This window comes from Hippocampus zosterae, chromosome 2 (assembly GCF_025434085.1).
Source record: "Hippocampus zosterae strain Florida chromosome 2, ASM2543408v3, whole genome shotgun sequence".
NCBI lineage: Eukaryota > Metazoa > Chordata > Actinopteri > Syngnathiformes > Syngnathidae > Hippocampus > Hippocampus zosterae.
The window spans coordinates 9,385,842-9,412,437 of record NC_067452.1 but is presented as its reverse complement, the minus strand read 5'-3'; the positions used below and the strand labels follow the sequence as shown (position 1 = coordinate 9,412,437).

The 26,596-nt window shown below is 44.3% G+C and overlaps 1 protein-coding gene across 1 annotated transcript in view; it reads right to left on the bottom strand.

Annotated features, from left to right (window-relative positions):
* The window catches only part of LOC127592621 (collagen alpha-1(XXVIII) chain-like), a 28,612-nt gene that overhangs the window by 1,287 nt on the left and 729 nt on the right, over window positions 1-26,596 (bottom strand). The window contains exons 2-34 of the mRNA XM_052053538.1: window positions 26,469-26,595; window positions 25,126-25,700; window positions 24,043-24,063; window positions 23,899-23,961; window positions 21,483-21,536; window positions 21,343-21,387; window positions 21,198-21,224; window positions 20,163-20,207; window positions 19,881-19,925; window positions 19,562-19,615; window positions 18,059-18,127; window positions 17,450-17,518; window positions 16,309-16,377; window positions 15,407-15,475; window positions 14,272-14,340; window positions 14,095-14,163; window positions 13,828-13,896; window positions 13,664-13,735; window positions 12,732-12,800; window positions 12,573-12,644; window positions 12,363-12,431; window positions 12,162-12,230; window positions 11,984-12,052; window positions 11,184-11,252; window positions 10,232-10,300; window positions 9,159-9,227; window positions 8,975-9,043; window positions 8,817-8,897; window positions 8,698-8,733; window positions 8,577-8,613; window positions 6,630-7,187; window positions 928-1,154; window positions 664-841 (exon numbers count right to left, since the gene is read on the bottom strand). Coding sequence (XP_051909498.1) covers window positions 664-841; window positions 928-1,154; window positions 6,630-7,187; window positions 8,577-8,613; window positions 8,698-8,733; window positions 8,817-8,897; window positions 8,975-9,043; window positions 9,159-9,227; window positions 10,232-10,300; window positions 11,184-11,252; window positions 11,984-12,052; window positions 12,162-12,230; window positions 12,363-12,431; window positions 12,573-12,644; window positions 12,732-12,800; window positions 13,664-13,735; window positions 13,828-13,896; window positions 14,095-14,163; window positions 14,272-14,340; window positions 15,407-15,475; window positions 16,309-16,377; window positions 17,450-17,518; window positions 18,059-18,127; window positions 19,562-19,615; window positions 19,881-19,925; window positions 20,163-20,207; window positions 21,198-21,224; window positions 21,343-21,387; window positions 21,483-21,536; window positions 23,899-23,961; window positions 24,043-24,063; window positions 25,126-25,700; window positions 26,469-26,595 — 3,352 coding nt within the window. The remainder of the gene's footprint in view (window positions 1-663; window positions 842-927; window positions 1,155-6,629; window positions 7,188-8,576; window positions 8,614-8,697; window positions 8,734-8,816; window positions 8,898-8,974; window positions 9,044-9,158; window positions 9,228-10,231; window positions 10,301-11,183; window positions 11,253-11,983; window positions 12,053-12,161; window positions 12,231-12,362; window positions 12,432-12,572; window positions 12,645-12,731; window positions 12,801-13,663; window positions 13,736-13,827; window positions 13,897-14,094; window positions 14,164-14,271; window positions 14,341-15,406; window positions 15,476-16,308; window positions 16,378-17,449; window positions 17,519-18,058; window positions 18,128-19,561; window positions 19,616-19,880; window positions 19,926-20,162; window positions 20,208-21,197; window positions 21,225-21,342; window positions 21,388-21,482; window positions 21,537-23,898; window positions 23,962-24,042; window positions 24,064-25,125; window positions 25,701-26,468; window position 26,596) is intronic.

Genomic DNA, 26,596 nt, shown 5'->3' with positions numbered 1-26,596 from the left:
TTGAGCATTAAATTCAACTGTTAAGCAGGCAATGGGTGGACGGTTGGAAGAAGACCCTAGCTTCTGCTGTTGGAGAGTGTACGACAGAGGGATCCTGGAGGTGAAAGTAAAGGTTGATTCGGCGTTGATGTTAGCGCATATTTACACATGATCGATTTTCAAAAAAGTGAATTTGAGGCTTGGCAAAGCGCTTTGGACAACATATGGTGTGGATAAAGCACAATAAAAGTGCACCTCATTTACCATTGTGGTAAAATCATTTTTGGGGGAACATCTATGATGTGTTTTTGGGCAGAAGTGCAATTTGTAATCCTTTCAAAAGGATTCGGGATTCAGTGGTTAAATGGTGAACGGAAAGTGATAGCAGATTTGAGGTAGGGGTCCAGCCCCTATCCAATCATCATTACTGTGAATCTGCATCGTTGTGGTTGTTATGGTAAAAGTTTTGATTGTTCGATTCAACCATGGACTTTGCTTTGTGCATTTGCATCATAGTCACACTGGAACTGAAAAGGGCCTTTCCGAAACTGACAAATTGGTCAAGAGGCATGTTTCAATATTTGTCCGTCTTGTGTATGGCAACAGCAACTGATTATGTTACAGCAATAATGTTGACTTGATGAAAGCAATTGCAATTTTAGAACTCCTATACATAGTGTCTACCTTTGGGAAGAGCTGGTCTTGGTGTTGCAATCGACTTCACAGAAACGCCTGACGATGACAATGTTAAGTTTACGGAAGAAGAGTCCTCTCTGGAAGGAGGAATGCGTTGGAATGCTGTGCCACGGTTAAACGTGTCCCCACGTTCAGTTCCTCTGTGTGTCGTATCTGCGTGCACTTGCTAAAGGAGCAATGACAAAAGTTCACTTCACTTGATCTTTTCTGCAATTGTCTATCCAATTTTACATTTGCAATGACTGCCCATACTTGTCCTGTGCTGGAACCTTTCTGGTCATACTGGAAGGTGGCCACGCTGTCCCCATGGTTCTGGTTGTTTGGCTGACGCGTGTTCAGGAATTCCCAGTCAGTGGCGGGCTGGTACCTATACCCATTCCTGCTGTTGCTATGGCCATTGTTTCCATTTGTTAGTCTGTTATATATCAAGTCTCCATTCTCGTCCTCACAGAACTGGCTGACCAGCTTGGATTCCAGAGCTGCGACAGAGCCACAACATAAAAACCTGACATTATGGAGTGCCCTGTCTGGGAGATCTGTCACCCAAACTAAGCAACCCCACATTCCAAAGAATAATTACTTTGATTTACAGTCTTGCATGGAACTTCAACAAGATTCAGGATGATTTGTCATTTACAAACAAATAACGTGAAAGGGAATCTTTTGTGTGTCCTAATCACATATTTGTCACATGATTACATCAAAATACCGCAATGGTCAAGAATGATGACATGTTTCACCGCCTTTTTTGGCCCCCACTGACATTAGCCTTTATTGAGGGGGTGGTCTACTCTGATCTGGTTTACTGTCGGTTTCCGTTACCATGATGACTCAGAGCAGATGCTAAGGAATGACTACTTGCTGAGCCCAGAGTCTCAAAAAAGCAAATGTTTGGATTGTGTTTTCCCTCCTGTAGGCAGCATTTCATTACCATGCCTCCAAATTTCGTTCACAATTCATGGAGCAAAATCAGGAGAGGGTTTAGGCGGGTGGAAAGTGAGGGGTGATTAAACAGCAGGGTGTGTGTGTGTGTGTGGGATGTGTGGAAATCTAATTCATCTGGGGTAAAAGCTGCAGGGACTTATCGTCAAGAAGACTAGCTTAGCTGGACAATCTGGTCAACATTGCTCCATATTTGAGAATGTGCTGGTTATCAGAACTTAACACTGATCACTGAACCACTGCTTAAGATTCAATGGAATAAAAAAATACTCTCATTGACTCAAAACAGCTGAATACAATAAGGACACCCATATAAAAGCACTAATAATCGTTTACAAGTCAAATACAAATCGCTTATTAATGTCATCACCATAAACTCTGTAAATCAATAATGAGCACTTCAAATTGATGTGTAACTAGCTTCACTTTTTTTTTTTTAGCAAGTTCAAGCAATCAACGGTCACTCTTCACTAGGCTTGACAAGATTCGGGTTTTTGATCAGCAATCAGTGATCAGGAGGTTTGAAAAGGTTCAAAAAGGTTGAAAAAAAAACAAAAAACAAAAAACAAACAAACCGATCACTGATTCCATCAGAAAATGGAGCAATATATCTGTTTTAACAACTTGTATATTTACTCTACAGTCGATCCTCAACAAAAGGATTGTAAGGAAGGAACACAAGAACTTTAAGAGACTGCTCATATGTGTCAGAGAGATTCTGCTCTGACAACTGAGCTGAACTTTTATCTGTTAAGATTGTGCATGGCACAACAGAAAGTTAATGTTCCATGGCTTTTTTTTTCTTTGAAGAACCCAGAGAGGGTTATTTAGTTATTATTTATTTCATTAATAGTGTTATTATTTGTTTCCTGACTTTTTTGCTGTAAAGAACCTGGAAAGGGTTATTTGGTTATGTGTGGCTTTCTGGAAAACAATAAATTTATTAAGCTCCCCTACGATCGTCACACTTTTTCTGTTATAAACTGACACCGGCCCCCCATCAGAGAAGTGAAAAGTTATGTGGCCCTCACAGCAAAAAGTTTGGGGACCCCTGGTTTACATGTTTAAAATATCTCCTTCTCTGCCACATGTGTCACGTTGTGTTGCAGTAGCACATTCTCAAAGCTGTTTGGCTTCGGCTTAGCGGCACAGATTTGCCCCTATCTACGCAAACCATCCTCACTTGACATATAATCTCGTCACAAGAATTGCTCAACTCACGTTCGGCATGACTGCAGTCTATCTCGTCTCTCAACGGGGGAGCTATTGCCGTGTTTGTTTAAGCCACACACCTCAGAATCTCCCCTCCGTGAGTCGTCACCTTACCGTGGTGGAGGGGTTTGTGTGTCCCAATGATCCTAGAAGCTAAGTTGTCTGGGGCTTTATGCCCCTGGCAGGGTCACCCATGGCAAACAGGTTCTAGGTGAGGGGCCAGACAAAGCACGGCTCAAAAGACCCCAATGATGATAAAAATAAATGGATCTAGGTTTCCCTTGCCCGGACGCGGGTCACCGGGGCCCCCCTCTGGAGCCAGGCCTGGAGGTGGGGCTCGTTGGCAGGCGCCTGGTGGCCGGGCTTACACCCATGGGGCCCGGCTGGGCACAGCCCGAAGAGGCAACGTGGGTCCCCCTTCCCATGGGCTCACCACCCATGAGAGGGGCCAAAGGGGTCGGGTGCAATGTGAGCTGGGCGGCAGCCAAAGGCGGGGACCCTGGCGGTCCGATCCTCGGCTGCAGAAGCTCGCTCTTGGGACATGGAATGTCACCTCTCTGGCAGGGAAGGAGCCCGAGCTGGTGTGTGAGGCAGAGAATTTCCGACTGGATATAGTCGGACTTGCCTCCACACACAGCCTGGGTTCTGGTACCAGTTCTCTCGAGAGGGGTTGGACTCTCTTCCACTCTGGAGTTGCTCACGGTGAGAGGCGCAGAGCAGGTGTGGGCATACTCATTGCCCCCCGGCTCAGTGCCTGTACATTGGGGTTCACACCGGTAGACGAGAGGGTTGCCTCCCTCCGCCTTCGGGTGGGTGGACGGGTCCTGACTGTTGTTTGTGCATATGCACCAAACAGCAGCTCAGCATACCCACCCTTTTTGGAGTCCTTGGAGGGTGTGCTGGAGAGTACTCCTGCTGGGGACTCCATTGTTCTGCTGGGGGACTTCAATGCTCACGTGGGCAATGACAGTGATACCTGGAGGGGCGTGATTGGGAGGAACGCCCCCCCCCCCCGATCAAAACCCGAGTGGTGTTTTGTTATTGGACTTCTGTGCTCGTCACGGATTGTCCATAACGAACACCTTGTTCAAACATAAGGGTGTCCATATGTGCACTTGGCACCAGGACACCCTAGGCCGCAGTTCGATGATCGACTTTGTAGTTGTATCATCGGATTTGCGGCCGCATGTTCTGGACACTCAGGTGAAGAGAGGGGCGGAGCTGTCAACTGATCACCACCTGGTGGTGAGTAGGCTCCGATGGTGGGGGAAGATGCCGGTCCGTCCTGGCAGACCCAAACGTATAGTGAGGGTTTGTTGGGAGCGTCTGGCGGAATCCCCTGTCAGAAGGAGTTTCAACTCCCACCTCCGACAGAGCTTTTCCCATGTTCCGGGGGAGACGGGGGACATTGAGTCAGAGTGGACCATGTTCCGTGCCTCTATTGTTGAGGCGGCCAATCTGAGTTGTGGCCGTAAGGTGGTAGGTGCCTGTCGTGGCGGCAATCCCCGCCCGTACTCGCTGGTGGACACCAGCAGTAAGGGATGCCGTCAAGCTGAAGAAGGAGTCCTATCGAGCCTTTATGGCCTGTGGGACCCCAGAGGCAGCTGACGGGTATCGACTGGCCAAGCGGACCGCGGCTTCGGTGGTCGCCGAGGCAAAAACCCGAGCGTGGGAAGAGTTCGGTGAGGCCATGGAAGCCGACTTCCGGACGGCTTCGAGGAAATTCTGGTCCACCATCCGATGTCTCAGGAGGGGGAAGCAGTGCACCACTAACACTGTGTACAGTGGGGATGGGGCGCTGCTGACTTCGACTCGGGACGTTGTGAACCGGTGGGCAGAGTACTTCGAAGACCTCCTCAACTCCACCAACACGCCTTCCTTGGAGGAAGCAGAGCCTGGGGACTTTGAGGTGGGCTCACCTATCTCTGTGGTTGAAGTCACCGATGTTGTTAAAAAGCTCCCCGGTGGCAAGGCCCCAGGGGTGGATGAGATCCGCCCGGAGTTCCTCAAGGCTCTGGATGTTGTGGGGCTGTCCTGGTTGACACGCCTCTGCAACATCGCGTGGTCAACAGGGAGAGTGCCTCTGGATTGGCAGACCGGGGTGGTAGTCCCTCTTTTTAAAAAGGGGGACCGGAGGGTGTGTTCCAACTACAGAGGGATCACACTCCTCAGCCTCCCTGGTAAGGTCTATTCAGGGGTGCTGGAGAGGAGGGTCCGTCAGGAAGTTGAGCCTCAGATTGAGGAGGAGCAGTGTGGTTTTCGTCCCGGCCGTGGAACAGTGGACCAGCTCTATACCATTAGCAGGGTCCTTGAGGGTATGTGGGAATTCGCCCAACCAGTCTACATGTGTTTTGTGGACTTGGAGAAGGCTTTTAACCGTGTCCCTCGGGGAGTTCTGTGGGGGGTGCTTCGTGGGTATGGAGTACCGAACCCCCTGATACGGGCTGTTCGGTCACTATACCACCGATGTCAGAGTTTGGTTCGCATTGCCGGCAGTAAGTCGGAATCGTTTCCAGTGGGGGTAGGACTCCGCCAAGGCTGCCCTTTGTCGCCGATTCTGTTCATAACCTTTATGGACAGAATTTCTAGGCGCAGCCGAAGCGTTGAGGGGGTCCGTTTTGGGGGCCTCAGTATTACATCCCGGCTTTTTGCAGATGATGTGGTGCTGTTGGCTCCTTCAAGCGGGGCTCTCCAACTCTCACTGGAGCGTTTCGCAGCCGAGTGTGAAGCGGTTGGGATGAAAATCAGCACCTCCAAATCTGAAATCATGGTCCTCAGTCGGAAAAGGGTGGAGTGCCCCCTCCGGGTCGGGGAGGAGATCTTACCCCAAGTGGAGGAGTTCAAGTATCTTGTTCACGAGTGGGGGTAGGAGGGAGCGGGAGATCGACAGGCGGATCGGTGCAGCGTCTGCTGTAATGCGGACGTTGTATCGGTCTGTCGTGGTGAAGAAGGAGCTGAGCCAAAGGGCGAAGCTCTCAATTTACCCGTCGATCTACGTCCCAACCCTCACCTATGGTCACGAGCTATGTGTCATGACCGAAAGAACGAGATCCCGGATACAAGCGGCTGAAATGAGTTTTCTCCGCAGGGTGTCCGGGCTCTCCCTTAGAGATAAGGTGAGAAGCTCAGTCATCCGGGAGGGGCTCAGAGTCGAGCCGCTTCTCCTCCACATCGAGCGGAGCCAGATGAGGTGGCTTGGGCATCTGATTCGGATGCCTCCTGAGCGCCTCCCCGGTGAGGTGTTCCGGTCATGTCCCACCGGGAGGAGACCCCGAGGAAGACCCAGGACACGCTGGAGAGACTATGTCACCCAGCTGGCCTGGGAACGACTCGGGATCCCCCGGGGAGAGCTGGAAGAAGTAGCTAGGGAGAGGGAAGTCTGGGCTTCCCTGCTAAAGCTGTTGCCCCCGCGACCCGGCCCCGGATAAGCGGTAGATGATGGATGGATGGATGGACCTCAGAATCTAAGGTTCATAATGACGATAGAATTTTGACATTTCATAGAACCGCTACCGCTCCAGCAAAACGGTAAATATTTACGGTGGGCTTACTATTTGGCAAGGCAAGATCAAGCTGCTACTTTATTAAGTATTTATGAAGTAGTAATAATGTATTACCCATTTTGGAATACACCTTTGTAAGAGTAATCTCATCATAATGCTAAATGGTCCCCAAAACTGTAATGCCCTCATACCTGTTTGGAATATTATTCTTCTCTTTAAATAAAAAGCTCAAATGTGTTTATTTGAAAAAAAAACGAAAAGAAAAAAGTGGCAATGTCATGACTGCAATGTTTTTACCTGGCAAGGTGTTGAAGTCATCAATGAGGAACATGTGCTCAGGGTCAGGGTCAGATGCGATCAAGTTGAGCTCCCTAAGAAACTCTGCCTGTGTTGGGTCCGAGGTGTTGACAATACCAAGGGCAAACATTTCGATATTCGCAGCGTGTGCTTCTCGTACGGCAATATCAAGCTTCACCGGCTCCCGTTTGTCCGCCTGTCCATCAGTAATAACGATGGCAACTTTGCTGACTCCCAGGCGTGAACTGTGGAATGCTTCTTGGGTCGCTTTGCGAATGGCCGTCCCAGTGTAGGTCCCCTCTCCCATGTACTGAATGCTTCTAATGGCCTGTTTGATGTCTTGTTTGGTTGCATAGCGGGCCAGGTTAAACACCAGCCTGACCTCCAGGCTGTACAGTACCAGGCCGATCCTGGTGGAGTTGCGGCCCACCGTGACTCGGTCCACCAGTGCGTTGACAAAGTCTTTAATGATCTCAAAGTTCTCTGGCCCCACACTCTCGGAGCTGTCAATCACAAACACCAGCTCCATCGGCCTCTCCTTACACTTGATCCCGCATCCTGGAATGAGAAAACGAGATGGAGAAAACTGAAAAAGATTGTGGGGAAGATGATTTTGGAATTAGATTTCAGCTGTGGCATCCATTGACACTACAATAATATCAAACTGTAGGTGCACCTGTGTGATAAGAAAAGGCATCACCGCAAACCCCAAAAAAAGAGATATTTGGCTTTTGGGTGAAAATGAACACTAATTTGACCTTATCTTAAAATGTCCAACTCTTTAAGTACTTTTTGCACAACTTCTCTGTTTTCTATCGAGGAGCTGAACCAATAACTTTCCAAGGATGCCTTTCTGTGACTCTTGCAGCCTCATTTTATCTCTCTTGCAACCCGCTCAAGGCGCTGACGATTGTTTCTGAACTCAGTGAGCGCTTCCCTTTGAGAACACCCTGTTTTAATCTTCGCGATGACAAGGCACTGCGGATCATGCAATCATGATTACCATTCAGTCATGATTTTTGACTTGGTCAAAATGTAAAAAGTATTGAAACACCAGTTGGACATGTGCATTCAAAAGTTGACAAGAGGAAAAATAAAAGTTAAATTTCATTTTCGGCTCATACTGACATTTTGCCAGAGAGCCAAAGTCCCCTTAAACTTTTGTGAGCAGTCCATCATTTGGTGTAGAACAGGGGTATCAAACATATGGCCCACGGGCCGGAACCGGCCCCCAAGGAGGATCGATCAGGCCTGCAGGATCATTTAAAAGTGAAACAAATGCATAAAAGACACGGAATGAATGTTTTTAACAAGGTGCAATTTTCTGATGTTTTGATCAGAGTAGAAGACAACGGCAGTCTCAGTCTGTCACTGAGACAGACTCAACACTGCAGACGCCATCAAGGACATGTGAATACTTTATTCTTTACACATTTAATAGCACTCTACTTAGTTTGTAAGGTTTAGGTTTAGTTAAGATTAAGCAGGGATTAAATTTAGATTTTATATGCACATGTGTAAAGGGTTTAAAAATTCCTTCCTTTATAAATCTCATTTAATCTTACAATGCATTACTATATTTTTCAACACCAATTACTTGTTTAAGTTTCGTGCCTTTATACAATCAGTGGGATCAGTTGCAATGCATATATGTGAATGATAAAAGTAAATTGCACATTTGTCTAAGATCTAAGGTGCTTCATGAAATGTTTTGTAAAAGATATGTTCATTAAATTTCAACATTTTCCAAATGGTCTTGTGCTTCTTTAGACCAAAACAATGGAAAGACACATTATTTTCGTTATTTATAGCAGAGTATGGTATAATTTTAATAGTCCGGCCCACTTGACATTGACCGAGGCCGTATGTGGCCCACAGTGTGAAATGAGTTTGACACCCCTGGTGTAGAATGTAAATGCCTTATCCCAACTTCGACAAACACCTTACCACATATTTCTTTGATCAATCTGATGACGTCCTCCCTCTGTAATCAATACAAAACTCACTTAGCACCTCCATAGATGAGATTAGAACCCAAAGAAAAACAGGATGAAATAGTGAAACTCACCGTGAGGCCTGCTTCTCCTTTTACACCAGATCGACCCTGAGATGAAAAAAGACCTTTGATTACTGACACTTCGACAGGTGTATTTATAATGAGCAGCTCGCACAGGAAATTGTACTGACGGGTTGCCCCGGGTTCCCTGGGTCACCCAAATCTCCTTTGAAGCCCTTCAGGCCCCTCTCCCCTGCAGAACCACGGTCACCCTGCCACATAGGCCACAACCTCAGCAACGGAACACTTTCATGCGCAGCAAATGTGAAAAGTCCAAGATTGCAAGCACTTTAGCTCCAGGAAAGCCTTCTCCAGCAGGTCCCCTTGGTCCTGTCACGCCCTGGACTCCCTGTTCACCCTAGAAAAATTACATGGATGAACACAGAAAAAATAAAAAGGCTCTTTTTTGGTTTTGTTTGTGGTTTTACAGGCTTATTGAATGAGTGTGACAGAATCAATAGATAATAATCTACCTTTGGTCCTTGGACTCCAAATCCTGGTGGGCCCACTGGCCCGAAGGGTCCTGGTCGGCCGGGAAGACCCTGTAGCACAGAATATCCAGGTTAGAATCACGTTGTTTCTTTTTCTATCATGCTGTGCATGATTCCCTTTGCCTGGATGTTTTATTTCAACCACTAAAGCAGTGGTTCTTAACCCTGTGAGATGTGCCGAACCCAACGAGTTCATATGCGCATTCACCGAACCCTTACTGACAAATTAAAATCGGATTTAAGAAGTGTTCCTTCCTTCACTGCAAAACTAGAGTTGCTCAACTTGGCATGACAAATCATGCAGATAGGACGCTGGGTCCCATCGCAGTCTGTGATGCATGTTGTACATATTTGTCTGACCACTTTATTTTTTTGCTCAACATCCTTAGCATGTATTAAAACTGATTCTAAAAACAAATCGCAAGACGTACGATCACGACCATAACACATTGACACACTGATTGGACAAGCAATGTAATGTGATCGTCTGCAGCCAGTGATGGCCGAGCGGGCGTGTCATAACATTGACATGTTGAGTCGGCTGTATCTTAACCTCCATGGCAGAGGCTCCGTCGAACCCCTTAGACTGATTCACCAAACCCTTAGGGTTCGATCGAATCCAGGTTAAGAACCACTGCACTGAAGGAAACAACAGCAGCAAGTCTTTATTCTGCAATTATGGACTCTTTCCCTTTTTACCAAGATTGTACAAAGGGTCATCAATCCATCCATTCTTTCTATGAAACATTGTACTTTCATTGCTATCGCCCCTCTGCTGGTACAATCTGCAAAAATGCAGGTTCACAGCCTGGGGGACTTCTGGATGGGCTATTTGAAGGCATATGCGTGTTACATCTGTTAGCTTTCCGAAGCCAAGCATCAGACGCACAACCTAAATAACATAACAAACCTAAAAATATGCATGCATGGAACCTACTTAACCTAGAATTGTACGAATGGACGTTAGATACACTGAGACCATGTTGCGCATTACTTTTCTAATGTGGTTGTGTTTGACAAATGGTTGTTTTGAAAGTAAAAAAGGAAAACCATACCTGCGGTCCTGGCAGTCCTTCCCCAGGAGGTCCCGGTAAACCAGGCAGCCCTCGGAAACCAATGTCCCCCTAAAGCAACAAAGACCTTGTCAAGAACAGAATTACAGTTGTAGCAAGCAATTTCCAATTAATTATTATTCAATTTTTGGGGCGTTTAGTTTGCCTTGTCCAGGTTACTGTCCGCTGCCAGGTCAGCATTGTAAAAAAGAATCTGGTCTCAGTTGCCGCACCACGATAAGAACAGACGAATTAATGTTGAATAAAGAAAGTTGTAATTGAACTAGTTTTGATTTAAGTGAAGCAAATTGAATCATTACATTTTAAAAATTGCCATTCTTCAATGTATCAAATTGTCTCTTATGAGCAATAAATACCACGTATAAATCGGACTAAATTCGTTTGATGTTGCTGATGATTTGTTGCGGCATTCAATTGAATTCATTTGAATAGTTTGGGCAAGGCAACCGGTTCAGGGTGTCCCCTGCCTACTGCCCGAAGACAGCTGGGATAGACAGCATGTCCCGCGACCCTTGTGAAGGAGTAGACCAGAAAATGGATGGATTGTTTGGGCAAGGGAGAGCTTTTACATGTCGTTACAGACTATATATAACAAATCCTAATTGCACTAAATAGAACTAATTTGATTCACTCTGCTTGAAAATGTGCCGCTCTTAAATGGATTTGTACCCCACATATCGAATAAGCTTTTATTGGGATCGGCATATTTTCTGGAGCAAAAAAAAACATTCTGAAAAAAGTGCATCATTGTATTCATTGTTATTCATCTCCATATTCAAACATGACTTTAACAGTAAGTAAACAGATATATGCCTTTATCGATTACAGGAAGAGGCTTCATGATTTTTTTTTTTTGATGCAACATTCCCTTTTTTTTGTATTTTGAATTCCTACATTTTCCTTTCAATTTTTCCTCTTATGAAGAGGCCCTCACCTTTGGACCAGGAAAGCCTATCCCGTCAGGGCCAGTTTCTCCTGGAAGCCCAGGTAGACCTGGGGGGCCCTAAATAAAAATATATATATATATGGTATATATACAGTATATATCTATATCTATATAGATATAGATATAGATATATACTGTACCTGTGTATATACACAAACACAGAAATATAACAAACAATGCAGTGCAAAAATATTCTGTCACACATATTGGAGCGCATGGTAAATCATTTCAACTGCATTGGCCTTTGTTGTTCTTACTGCATTTAAATTGCTTTGATTATTATCAGTGAATTCTGGTTCAGGACGGCACGGTGGGCCAGTGGTTTGCGCGTCGACCTCACAGTGCAGAGGTCGTGGGTTTGATTTTGGGCTTCCTGTGTGGAGTTTGCATGTTCTTCCCGGGCATGGGTTTTCCCCGGGTCCTCCGGTTTCCTCCCACATTCCAAAGACGTGCATGGCAGGTTAATGGAACACCGACATTGTCGCTACATGTGAGTGTAAGCGTGAGCGTGAATAGTTGTTTGTCTATGCGTGCTGTGCAATTGGCTGGCGACTGGTTCATGGTGTCACCCGCCTACTGCCCAAAGAGAGCCGGGATAGGCTCCAGCATGTCCGCGACCCTGGATGGATGGATGATTCTGGTTTATAGCTTAAAACATTTACCAAAATGTTGGGCAATCAATGACTAAGTGATGGGTGAATAGCTAAGGATGCAAAGTGTTGGGAAAAAGATTAATGGTGGAAGTGTACAGATTTATGGGCAGACGGACAAGTCCATGTGTAAATCACCGTGGGGCCGGGATAGCCTTCTCCTTTTGGGCCAAATGGACCTGCTGGGCCTGGATCTCCATGGTCACCCTATGGCACATGGATGTCGATATAAATAAAGCTGCCCTTCCTACAGTAATGTGTGTATAAAACCAGCTTGTTGTTGTGAAGCATACAATCGAAGCAAGTAGGGTTTCACCTTTGGACCGGGAAGCCCATAACCACTCTCGCCAATCGGACCAGGAGGGCCGCTTGGTCCGACATCACCCTAGAGTACAAGTTACAGCTCATGTTTGAGGGTGCTAGGAACTCACTTGACATCAGTATCATCTTGTCTCTTTTCACAGCGTCAATAGTACTGTACACGAATAAGCATTCTGGCTTTAGAAACTGAACTTACCTTGGGTCCCATTACAAATCGTCCGGGTGGACCAGGTAAACCCACCCTGCCTTGTGACCCAGGTTCACCCTTGATAATTCAATGAAGACAGTAGAGGGTGTGTTATTTGTCATTCCTTTTTGATTCATGCAATTAGAGACTTTCTCTGTGATTTGTATTCAAACTGTCCATCTGGAAGTGCATTCTGGTGACGGCTTAAAGAATCCTCACCTTGGGTCCTAATGGCCCACTAATGCCAGGTGGGCCGATCAGGCCTCTTATTCCCCTTTGACCTTGGTCACCCTTCACGGTCAAATGGAAAATCCAGTCATGATTTACTTATGTACAGCTCAACAAGGTCCAGCAACAAAGTAAGGGAACTTAGTTTACCTTTTCACCTTGCGTTCCAGTTCCTGGTGACCCTTCTGTCCCCCTAAGGCCCGGAGCTCCTGGCTCACCCTAAAGTCACAGAGCACATGGGCATGTTCTCCATGCTAACTAAATTCTACAGTTTGGTCCATTGGTACTGGAACTATGACAGCTTTTATGAATATGCAGTGACATAACACAACAATGGAACAGTGAAAAAAAAATGTCAAGGCGATTGACTAATTTCAGTGATTTTACACAAAATATATCCAGACCGTGATCCATTTTCTGCATTGCTAATCATGTTCAAGATGGCACGTAGCTGAAGCCTTACCCTGCTGACTGCAGGCCAAAAAGCAAACCCTGGACTTCTTGTCAGTCAATCACACACAAATCGGTGGAGCTTTATATGGGTCACAGCCCCAATTTTTTGTGGGATGGCAAGTGTGACAAAACAGCTCCATGAGGCGCTTCTAAACGCCTTCGTAACCCAGGAGCCATTGTTTATCATACCATCCACAGTCTGGGCTTCAGGAAATAAAATGCACAGTTGAACACCTACAGAACTTTGCCCAACTCACAAGTGGCAGGATATCAAGGGATTTAAGAATATGATCTACTGCATCCATGTTGAAATGGCAAAAAAGTAACAGGTATCAAAATCTTTCCATTCAAGTGGGCATAGCCAGAGAGTAGCCACCATGTCGCGCTACCCCTGGACTTTACTGTACAGTGTCAAAATAGATTTGAGACCCCACTATGTACAAAATGTTTGTAACCTCAAAATAGAAAAGAGGATGTTTTTGTGAAGCATATCAATCACATATTGATTGTGTTATTTCCAAGCCATTGTGGTGGTTTAAGTAGGCAAGACCGTACAAACTTTGCATTCCCGTGTGTGACATGTACGGTTCCTGAGAGACTAAAACCACGAAGAGCCTAGAGCCTAAAACCTTCTGCCCAGGAGCTCCGTCCTCCCCTGGCAAACCCGGCAACCCCGATATTCCTGGTGATCCTTGTTCACCCTAAGCACAAATGTCAAATCCATTTCTCATTGGTAATGTTTCGCAATTGTGAGATTGAATGGAATCAATGCTGAAATTTGACCACCACACACCTTATCTCCATGTTCTCCAATTCCTCTCTCTCCTGGGGAGCCAACTTCACCCGGCAACCCCTGGTCTCCCTGATTCAAATATAGTAAGAACATAGCGGATGGAGAGCCTTAAATATGTCAGAATAGAATATTGATAGATATTTATTTACCTATTTTTCAACCGAGGATTGGAAATGGCCATCAAAATTAAGGTCTGTCTACATTTGAGTCTAAATTGCGATTCTTCTGACAGTTTGCAATTAAAATATCCTGATTTGTTGTACAAACCTTTGGCCCAGGTAGACCTTCTCCCTGTGGACCTCGGAACCCTGGTGGCCCTCTGGGACCTTCAATGCCCTGAAATATTTTCAGTGATCATATAATCTGAGATTTACAAATGTGACTCAAATATACAAAAGACTGCGTCAATGAAAAATGTTCAAACACCACTCATTGTGTACTTGCCTTCTCACCCTGGATGCCCAGACCTGGTAAGCCGATGAGGCCCGGAAGACCAGGAGGGCCAAATTCTCCCTGTGATAACACAGTTTAGTCATGACACTGACGTATATTTTGGCAGGTTGCATTACACTTTGGGCTCTGTTTTCATAGACTGCACATCTGCTGTGGAAAACAAATGCCAGCAGATCCTGACATTTTTATCAGGCGGAAGGCTTAATATTTGGTACCAAATTCGCTGGGCAGGCATAGTAGAGGGAGTAGCTGTGAGGTGTGGAAAATTACAATTTAGTGGCAGAAAGTCAATTTAGGCCTGCTCAGACCACTCTAAAACCGGTGCAAGGTAGACAGCTGGTCTTATGCGACATATGCATCCATGTTCTAATTCACTTATTTTCACGAGGGTCGCCGGTGTGCTGGCGCCTATCCCAGCTGTCTTTGGGCAGTTGGCGGGGGACACCCCGGAAACAGTTGCCAGCCAATCGCAGGGCACACAGAGACGAACAACCATCCGCACTTACACTCATACTAAGGGACAATTTATTTTAGAGTGCTCATTCAGCCTGCCATGCATGCTTTTGGAATGTAGGAGGAAACCGAAGTACCCGGAGAAAACCTACACAGGCCTGGGGAGAACATGCAAAGTCCAAACAGGAAGGCCACTGTGAGGTCGACGCAGTAACCACTGGACCCCTGGGCCGCCTGCCTCTCTCTCTCTCTCTCTCTCTCTCTCTCTCTCTCTCTCTCTCTCTCTCTCTCTCTCTCTCTCTCTCTCTCTCTCTCTCTCTCTCTCTCTCCCTCTCTCTCTCTCTCTCTCTCTCCTCTCTCCATATGTCACTAAAGCATGCATGCCCTTGTAAGACCAATGTCAAATGTATTTGAAAAGTTGAAAATGTAACAAACCCAACTTTCCCACATTCATCAGTTTGAAACAGTGAAGCTTCTCCATTGTTGTCCAAACTTTGAGCTCCATTCATCACTTGCCCCCGTCTTACGCTTACATAGAATATGACCCCCTGGAAAATGCATTCATTGGCGGATGCCAACCCTTGAATGTCTACACAGTTTTATCTTCATGCTTTTGGGAAACCTACACAACCAGACTTCTTATTTATGGCCTTTTTTTTCTTTTTTAATGTACCTTGTCTCCTTTAATTCCAAAACCCGATAGTCCTCTGGGCCCCCGTGGCCCCTCCAAGCCTCGCTCCCCCTATGAGCAGTGACAAAGAAGTTACTCCATGGCAGATAGAGTAAACATATGTTAAGAACATGTGAGCATGAAGACAGCCTAAGCTTATCTCGTCAAAGAGGTGCATGTGGTTGCTAAGATGTTGATTTCATTTCTTGTGATGACCCTCTGATATTATCCTACCACCTCAGGCACTAATGTGTGGAAAGCAAAGTAATATTGCTCGGAGCCGCTGTGACTCAGCAGCTTATTCAGCCGTGTAAAGATTGCTTTCGAATGAAAACATCATCTGTGAGTCCACAGTCAAATCTTCATTGAGTATAAATACCAGCAACATTTCGAACAATCTTGAGGTGTTTTGCTATGGCACTGAACATCTCGGTCAACTTTCTATATATATTTCTAGACTTTATTTATTTCTACAAAAAAAGTTTGTGAGAAAAAATTGTGTACATTATCCATCTCGGTCCATATGACTAATATTGTACTCTTTGCAGAACGAAGCACCCACTCTATCATGCGTCACACCATAATATCTCAGGCAGTCTGTCGACACCATTTCAGGTGACTGCTGCTTGTTCACGCCCTCCAACGAGCACAACCACGGGCCAGATCATATGTTGAGCCAATGTCAGGCATATTGCATTTACGAATGTAAATCACCAGAAGGGCTTTGTGTAATTTACACTTAAAAATGTATTTGTCATCAGTCTTCTGCTATAGCACCTTGCAATCTGGGTCTTGGCTTACAACAGCGGATGGAGTAGTCAGTTGAGTTGAAAATGAATGCATGAAATAAATTATGGATCGACTAATGGGGGCAGGGATTATTCCGTAAAGGTCAGACGACCTACTTTTGGGCCAGGGAGACCTTCTCCCAAAGGCCCTCTTTCTCCTTGGATACCCTGTGGCCCTTGAGGCCCCTGAACAAAAAGAAAGAAAAACAATCAATATACAAAGTTGAGGCGATACAGTTTTCTAATTGAACCTAAATTTCCTCCAGAACATTATGATACAATGACATATTTTGAAGCAAGGGTGTTGATATTCACACATCATGCATGACATAAAGTTTAATATATCAGAGTTTTCTTCTTGTGCTATTTTCTATAAATGGCTCGGCAGTACCCTCTACTTTTTGTTTATTTGTTTATTTTTAAATGAAGGATTCTCGGTTTTATGTTTCACCAAAATTTGTGAAAATCGGAAGTCAAATGTAACAGCAAAAAAAAAAAAAGTATTATATAGCCATATCTGACACCTAACAGGAAATCCACCATTTGGATTTTACTTTGGAACTTTGTGCCATTTTTGGCCTTTTATCAAGGTCATATTTCATCTCCAAACTGGGTGTTTCATCTAAAGATTATTGAAAGCTTTTTATTTTGTTGCGCGCTGTTGCTGTGGCGACACGTTGTTTGCAAAGAGAGAAATCGTCCGCGTTTGAGTGTCTAAACCTGGGTGAAAACTAATGAAACAGGCCACACATCAGGTCTGGCATAAAAATTTTGATTTTAGAGATTTCTTGCGTGATTTTCAATGAATGTTTCAGGAGTGTCCCCATATCTCCATCAACACCCACCCCCCCTCTAATTTTGAACAAAGCAATTTCGTTTTTATTTTTCACCTAGATCTGCGAAAATTGGAAGGCATACATGTATGTAACAAAAGTCTTTTGGAGACATGTGTTAAACCTAACAGATAAAACGTTTTTGAAATGTTTTCTTCGCAGGCTCTTGCCGCAACAATGCATTGTTGGCAAAGAAAAAAGAGGCTGATTTTGAGATTCTAAACCTGTGTGAAACCTCATGAAATTTTGCACGCACATCAGGCCTGGCAAAAACTTTTAGGTCTACTGTAAATTTAGGCAAAAGTTCCTGGTACCGCATTGAAAAGAAAGATATAATTCAGGTGAAAACATAACCTTCTTGGTTGAGTGACTGCGTAAACTGCCACTATTTGCACTCTATGTCTGGGATGGTTTTGATGACTCACCGGTGGTCCAGGCTCACCAAGGCCCACTGGACCGACTGGCCCTGGTTGACCCTGGTGCCCAACATTTCCCTGTGGGGTTAAGCACAAAGAAATAATAGTAGACATTTCATTTTTAATTGACATTTTGGTCTAACAGTGAAAATTTTGGGGATCGAAATTCAGCTCATGCCTTTTGTGTTAGGTTTGCTCATTGTTTAAAAATTATGGTTACTACGGTTTATTGTCACGTTTCACTAAAGGCATGTTTGGTTAATTGAAGAGTCAAAATTGTACGCAGGTTGTAATGAGAGTACGGTGTTCCCAGGCCAGGGAGTTCCACTCTGGTCCAAAGTCAGCTGGGATTATCCCTATCAAACTTGCTCCTACAATCCTGAAACATGGTTCCAAGGTTCACTGAATGAACACCATCTCGGAGGATTCACAAAACTTTTTGAAAGTGACAGCTACTTTTTGGGCAATGATTAATGCTAATTAATGAATGAACTTAAAATATAAAACATTCCAGGAACTAAATTTTTATTGCCCTCTGCTGCTCTGGAAATATAATACGAGTTGATGGAAATGAATAAGAATGCAGCATACTCCATAGGACTCAATGGAAAAATGTACCTTTTGTCCTGGAAGCCCGATTCCTGTTTCCCCTTGGATTCCAGCTGGACCAGGAAGTCCTCGTTCGCCCTATGAAAAGAGAGGCAGTCAAACACAAAGCGCAATGGATTTGTGAACTCGCTCAGACGTTATTGAACATTTGGCAGGCTAAACTGACATTATTAACATGCATAGATTTGGTATGTTTTCATGTCACAAGTGCACAAGAGGACGACGCATGAGAGACATCAAGAGGGCGCAGGGCTGTCTGCAAATATACTCTGACTGCAACTATTTTCTCTTTCCCCGACCCTTCCAGACAAGTTGGTACAACGCTAAGTCCTACACATTAGTCTGTTATTCACGCGATACGGGATGACAGGCAGAAAATCAACAGACACATTCTTCCAAAATAATTAAGTAGTGAACAGTGGAAGGATTGGAAGTACGCACTTGCAGCTCAATTGGCAGCTACAAAGCACAGCTGGGGGATCAGAGGGTAGAGAAAAGACAAATAGAATGACAAGGCAACAGCAGATGTGATTCTTAGGAGGGATTTCACTTTACAATATGAAATCAATTGATCAGTAAGGGCATTTGCCTTTGGAGTCATAAATGGCAAATTCCTTCTATTTTCACCTCCATTAAGAGGTCACTCTCACGACGCCATTTTGAAGTCAAAATAATAAAAATAACACAACACAACACATAGGACACAGACAGTCGTGCAATCTTCGCCACTTTTCTGGCCAATATTTCCAACACTTTGATGTTTGATTATGTTCCCAAGTCACTGTTCTCAAAAACATGCTTGGTGGAGGATTTGACATTTGCAGGCAAACAAGGAAAAAAACGGGGTGGAGTTGATGCCTTGCTCAAGGGCAACTTGGTAATAGGCAGGAAGCAAACATGGTACTACCTAACCATGAGTTGCCATTTTTACATTTTGTCTGGAACGGGACTCGAGTCTTTACAGATGAACTAATTCCGTTTTATAGCATCATTCTTGTCCACAATGATGGTATCAGAATTCATTTTACAATTTGGCAAATTATCTTTGGTGCCAAAAAGAGAAAGAACAGGGTTGGACAATGTGTCCATGGTAATGGGTTCACAGACACTGACCCAGTGACGCCATTGTGAAACAGAATCTACCGGTAATTGCAACCAGACAGGAATAGGCTTTATGCAGTCATCTCATATGGTTTTGAAACCGACGGTAACCTTTGATCAGTTTTCTTAGGGAGGAAACGGGAATATTAAGTTTGGCATGACGTGATTCACCATATGAATAAATACAAGCAGCAGAACTGTTGAATGATGACTTACATCTTTGTTACTCTCCAACACTCACATTACTTGCTCAGCTCTGATACAATTTTATCATTGACGTGAAGTTTTGTTCATTTGGTTATTTGAGGTTCAGGTCCAAACATCTCCTGTGCTTGCATTTTGATCTTCAATGTGTATACAGTGTTGCATATTGCCAGTCAGTTGCCTGAAGAACATCATGAAATAGCTTACTTTTTTGCCAGTCAGACCTTCAGGTCCGATATCACCAGGAGGACCAGGCAAACCCTGGACATGGAATAAATTCATGGTCACGGTTTGATAGTGCCATTTAAAACATTTGTAGGGTTATTTGAAACACAACTGAATTTAACACAAGATTTAGTGGATGGTAAAACAGAAACAAAAGCACACTTTTTGTGTTATTGATTATTACTTTCACTTGATTAAAATCCAGTTTTTCCCCGTAAAAACTGGAAACACAACAACTGAGTGAATAAATTAATGAATATGACAAAAATCAGAAAATGTGCTTTATCGAACATGATTTCACCTGAAGTCCACGGTTTCCCCTGGGGCCAATGGACCCTTCAGGACCCTGTAAAAATGAAACAAGTTGCCCGTTAATAGCAACAGCCATTCAAAATCAATAAAGTGAATGAAAATACAAAGAATAATTCATGCAGTGTGAGGAAGAGAAATTGAATTATCCGTATAGTTTAAAAATACAGAAATAGGTCGTAATATTATACATACTTTTTGACATAAATTGTAATGAGTATTTGATATAAATGGCTCGTGATGAAATGGTTGACACAATCGGAGAACAACATACTCGGTCTCCCTTGATTCCAGGAGTGCCACATTCTCCTCTCTCCCCCTGAAAGAGAGTAAAACCCAAAGTGTAGACATGAAATTGAATAGCATTACCACTGTTTTCCAAGCTGCATATCCTCACAAGGGTTGCAGGCATGCTGGAGCATATACCAGTTGTTTTCGGGCAGCAGGAGGGCTAAACCCTGAACTGGTTGCCAGCCAATCGCAGGGAACACACGGACGAATAACCATTTGTCGTCATGCCTAGAGGTAATTTAGAGTATTCACTGAACCTACCATGCATGTTTTTGGAATGTAGGAGGAAACCTGAGTAGCCGGAGAAAACCCACACAGGCATGGGGAGAACATGTCTGGGACATCATGGTTCTGTTTTGTTCGTGTTTCAGTTGCTGCTGGAGTGGAGGGTGTTCCCTCCAGCGGCGCACCTGTCATGCCTGCTAATCAGCGGACTACTTAAGGACCCCTTGTTGTCGGATTATTGAGCCTTGCTCACTACTTGTACCAGGCGCTTGTTTATTTCAGACACTTCTTGATCTCGCCTCGTAGTCTCTCATCAGTTTTTTTTTTTTGGTATTATACTTGTTTTGTATTACTGTATATGCAAATTGGATTTCCTTGTCCTTTTGTTACACGCGATTTACATATTTGTCCATACTTTTGCAAGCGTTTTTGGTTTGTCTTGTTTTGTCCTGGTCCTTTGTTCCAAGCGTCTTTTGTTTTACTTTATCGGTCTTGCGGTTTTGTAAAGACTGTACACATTTTCTCCACTCTTATCTGTGTCTATGTTTGTGGAATCCGATTCTGTTGTGGAATACTCCAGAACCGCTGACACAGGAAGGCCGGGGAATCATCGCCTTTTCAATGTGAGGCGGACGCGCTAATCAGTCCACCACCATCATATAAGCTATTTGGATATCTGAGTTAATGCAATCCGGAGCATGTTGGTCCAAGATGTCCAAGAAAAGTGCAATAACCAAAGAGGCGATACGATAGTAAAATGGAAAATATTTCATCATAGGTGTTTGTACATTACCTGTTCTCCTTTGTATCCTGGTCTGCCCTGCGTAAACCAAACAGCCTTGTTGAAAACCAACATATTTTCTATGCTTTTTCTTAATGATTTCTTACATTGCAAACTTGATGCAAAATAATATTCATAAATAAGAGTTGGGACTCACCTCAGCTCCCTCTCGACCTGGCAGTCCGCTGAGCCCAGCCTCACCCTTAGAACAATAAAGATTTGGAATTGGGATCACAGTGATCAAAGATTCGGTATGCACTGACAAAAACAGGTGGGAAGTTAACGGGTGGGCAGCACCTTGTGACCCTTTAGTCCTGGGATTCCATCCTCCCCAGGACGGCCCTTCTTGCCCTGTATAAAAAGTCAGCAAGATACTATTAAACAATTGCCGATTTATAAATGAAGCGTTTTTAAAAACAAAAAGGAGATTTACCCCCCCCGCCCCAATACCCTCCTTGTGTTGTCATACTGTATGAGGCCTTATTGACAATGTGATTTGGCGCGGTCTTAATTGTAGTTGTTTTCCATTGGTTTGGCTCATTTCTTGAAATAGAAATGACATTCTCAAAGTAACATGAACAAATCCCCAAACCACCTTGTACTTGTTGACAACAGAAATTGAAATCTCATGAATTGCATCAAATTGCAAATGCCTTATTGTCTCAAGTGTCTCTGCATCTTGGCAATGTTCAAGTAGCCTCCGGTTAGCACAATGAGCCCATGTTTCGCACATTTTCCAAAGAAATAGATCTTGCTGATCTAAACCTATTAGTCAATTCTCAGTCTAATGACCGTTCTCTCCAAAATATATCAGCATGATTTCATTGTGTAAGTTCTCATATGCGCAATAGTCTGTTGAACTGTCAAAATGAGTCAAGAACATAATATCATGAACGCCATATGTGAATTTCGGAAAAGAGCGACGACGACCACACACACACTCCTTTCCTCAATGCAATTGAGGATTCTTTTCCCCTCGGAGGTCAAGAGTTGATGAACAACGGGCTCAGGGCCAGTGTTCCGTGCAATGGATGACGCATGCAAGACCAAACCAAAAGACCAAAGAAAGGAGCGTTGGCGCGGAGTGCCGATGCGGATTTGGAGCTGGGAGTCGCGGCTTGGAGTTTGAAGCGGATTATGTGGGACAGGAGAAGTGAACTAATCTCTTTTCGTCAATGGACGCTACAGCTTCGTGTTTGCTTTCAAAACTTTGCTTGTAGCAGACGTGTGCACATTTTCAGCATGATGTCTCTGATCCACTGGTGAAAGGACACTTTGATCCTCTCCTCTTTCATCTATAACTGCTTCAGACAACAAAGTGTATGCAGAAAAGTGGTGAAGATTGCACGACTGTCTCTGTCCTATGTGTTGTCTTGTGTTATTTTTGTTATTTTGACTTCAAAATGGCGCCGCGAGAGTGGCTGCCTTTCCAGCAGCTCCTATTTTTTTGTTGTTCTACTTCTTCCTTTCATAACTTTGCTGCTGTGAATCTGGAATTTCTCCATTGCGAGACTAATAAAGGTGTTCTTAACTTAACTTAAACTTGCTGGTCTATGCTGCATTTTTTTCCCCAGTTTGATACATCATTGTATTCTGTCAGCTAAACCTCTGCTGTAGTGACAAAGCATCTAAGCGTTTTGACTTGCGGTGCTTGCGAATATATGCGAAAGGAATTTAGTTTTGTCACATGGCTACGCTGTTTTGGGAGACATATGAAATTTTGCAGGTAATCCATTGTGTTGTGCTGAAGCATTAGTGTTATTTTCGGCAAGTGAATGCAAATGAGCCAAAGCAATAGAGAAGGATGCTTGCAATTCTGGTGGTACCGAATTTGTATGAGTACTCCTTGTATGAGAAAGGGGACAAGTTTGAACTATGTTGGAACAATTTTGGGAGGGATCGGAGCTTTTTCTAATGAGCTGTAATTTTGCACTGACTGTTTGGCCAAATGACCTTTTGGTTTGATGAATATCATTTCTGTTGCCAGAAATTAGGCAAACCAATGGAGAAAAAAAACATAATATAACATCTGACTTTACAACTACTTGCCAAATGATTTCTGACCTTTTTGTTTGGAGTCAATCAAAGCAGGCATAGTTAGTTGCTGTTTCACATCTCAGACCGCCCAATTCAATTTCTCTTGAAGCTCTTGAAGTGCCGAGAAGGTCTGAAGCCAAAGACGCTTTATCATGAATATCAAGTGTTTTTTGTGCTGATTTGAGTGTTGTATCGAGATCGAGTCTCCATCCCTGCGTACATCTACAGCATTCTTCACCGCAGACCCGATGCCCTGACATGAAACAGTGTTTGCTCTCAGTATTGAGTTTAAAATAAATGATTACTCCTTGAAGAATACATCAAGCAAGCATCAGTTTGGGGACGAGTCTCATGTAATCACTTTGGCAGACGAAGAAAGCCGAGAGGAAACAACTTCACATGCAGAACACATGTACTCTTAACGCTGTGAATGGCCAGAACAACAATTTGCTGACGCATGTGACCTTGTAACTATCTGTTTAGGCCTGTCTTCAATCAAGTCAACAAGGAATTCATGGCGTTGTCACTGCTGCAGGTCGTCTCTCAAAACTCATTTCCACCCAGACCTTGTAATTATATCCCTCGGTGGCATCGGGATGTATCTTTGTCTGTGGTGTCTCGCCAAAAGGGAAACCGGATGATGTTGTATGTCGCAGTGTGTAAAGCAAATACTTACAGCGGGGCCGCTGAGCCCCCGCTCGCCCTTCTCACATGCACATAGGCTCTGCACAAGGGGACACTAAAAGCACAGTGAGGACAGAGGCTGTTAGAAGGCGGCCATTCAGGGACACAAATCAAGTTGTGAGTGTTGGGGACTTACTCCTTCATCTGCCAGTGTTGTCTGCAAGGAGGAAAAAAAAGACTCACATTGGAGCTAATAAACCACGATTGCTTAGGGGAGCAAAGGGACTGAGCATGCAGACGATCTTTCGAGACTGTCATTGGTTCCTGGGTAACGGAGTGATGCTCTCAACAATGCTGAGTGCGAGGATGAAAGCCATATTGGTCTACTAGGTTGACCATTGTGTGGTTTTATGCCATCTAAGTCACCCGAAACCCCGATTATACTGTCAATTATTTTCTTGATTTACCTGAAGGATCTGGTGTGCATGTTCATTCATGCTCAATTGCGTTCTTGCATTGACCAGATGCATTGCAGCCATTGTACTGCAACTCATAATAAGCAACTTAGCATCTCAACTTATCCCAGAAGAACGTTTTTTTCCTTACCGCTTTGGCCAACGATGCTCTCCAGTGAACACAAATGCACTGCGGAAGGCATTTATCGAATACTTTGCCAATCAGAGGTTGGGCTAGACCGCTTAGTGGCCCCATGAATCCATTGTCATACCGATACTGCCCATCCAGCCATCACTCAATTTGCTCTAAGCGCTTATCCTGTTCACTGTCACGGGGACCTGATCCAAGCTGACTTTTAGCAGACTACACGAACTGAATTGTCTGTTAGTCACAGCACACACAGTGACAGACAACTATTCAAATTCACATTCATATCATCACTGATTGGGAACGGCACCGACGTTGCCTGCATCGCAGTCGGTCGAATGATCGAATCCTTACCAAAGACCATTTTTCACAACAGGTAATTCTGTGATTCCAGTAATGGTTGGGGGAATGCCCTTTTCTGATCTAACATCACAGTGCCCGGGTGCACAAAGTTCACCTTGATACTTTGGACATCATTCATGCACTGGTTATATGTCCCAAAACTTGTATCCATGCCATAACTGCTTTCGGAAACACTGAAGAAATAACTTGTGATTCATTTGGGTTTGATCAGTACATATGGACAGTGGCGTGTCTTCCGAAAGGCAAATCAACAGAGTTTCATTTTGACCATGGGATCTCCCGTGCGCATACATTCCAGGACGTGTTTACTCACGATCTCTCGGACGACTTTTTCCACAATGCCTGCGTCCTGCAGGTTATGAAGGTAGCGTGAGGCTGGCGAGCTCGCAATTAGTCGCAGCTGGGCAATATTGGCTGACTCCTTGGCTTCAGGCGTAATTCCGACGGTGAAGAAGCGGACGCCCTGGTTCTTGGCATCAGCCACGGCTGACGCTATGTCAGGGTTTCGTGGGTGCGAGATACCGTCAAAGAGCAGAACGGCCACCTTGATGCTGCTGGGAGCCGACTCTTCCAGATAGATGCGCGTGAGGTTGGTGATGGCGTAGGTGATGTAGGTGCCGTGGCCGATGTATGTCATGGGGGCTATGTGGGCCTTGAAAGTGTCGGGACCCTGCCACTGGTTAAAGGTTTGCTCGATGATGACATGGCTGCTGTACTGAAGCAGGGCCGAGCGGGTGATGAGGCTGCGGCCGCTCTGCATGTGGAGGCCCTGCAGTCGCTCGGTCACTTCTGTGGCAAACCGCTTTTCCTGTGCGTGATTGTCTTTGGCGCTCTCTGAGCTGTCAATCAAAAAGGCTAATTCCAGACTGCAGGCATCATCCGTAAGTGCTGAGAAAATAGTGTAACAAGGAGTCAACCTGAACAGCTTGGTAGAAAGCTTACAATAGGATAGTAAAGTATATTTCCAATGATCCTAAAAAGTTTTGATTTTAAGTTCTGTAAAGTGCTGCAGCAATTTTCTAGCTCTAAATGTCAAGATTATCATTCAAATTCTAACTCTCGGCCAAGTTTTGAATCAATGAAATGTAAATGACCAGGTAGGGAACTTTGGTTTTGTATAATGCGCTTAATTTGAAGTTTTTGTCTGAACTGTTTTTTTTGGTTTTGTTTTTTTAAACACTGCTGGTCACCAAAAACACCAAGTGTTTTTTAGTGTTAGAATTTTTGGCTTAAATTTTAATGGCATTAGGAACGTAAGTATTGCTTCTTGTCATGTTTGTGTACAAACCACTAAAAGTAAATATAACAACGTATAATTTAAATTAAATAAAATGTGGATTAAAGCTTCCAATGAAGAACCTTTCGACAAAAAATGTTATTTTTGTTCTCCTGTTTTTGGCTCTAATAAGCATCACACAAAGCCAAAGCAAAGGCACAAAAACAAATGCAAGCCATTCATGAAAAAAAGGAAAATTAATCTATGTTTTAGCCTCTATTTCTTTTTCAGGAAAGGTTACCCAAACACTCTTGCAAAGGGTTCATCGTTGTAATTAATTCGCTTTTTGACGTACTCCTGCAGTGTGAACGGGAATAACTGAATACCGTTTTTGGACACCGTGATGCAAGCTGAAACGGTGTTCATTCAGACAGACTTACATTTGCCATAATTTTTCCTCCTAGCGGTCATCTTGTCACCATTGCCTCTCTGGTCGTGTGGCCAAACACCCTGCATCCCCCAGAAAAGCAGAAGCCAGTGCACTGAGGGCGTCAGCAATTTGGTGTCC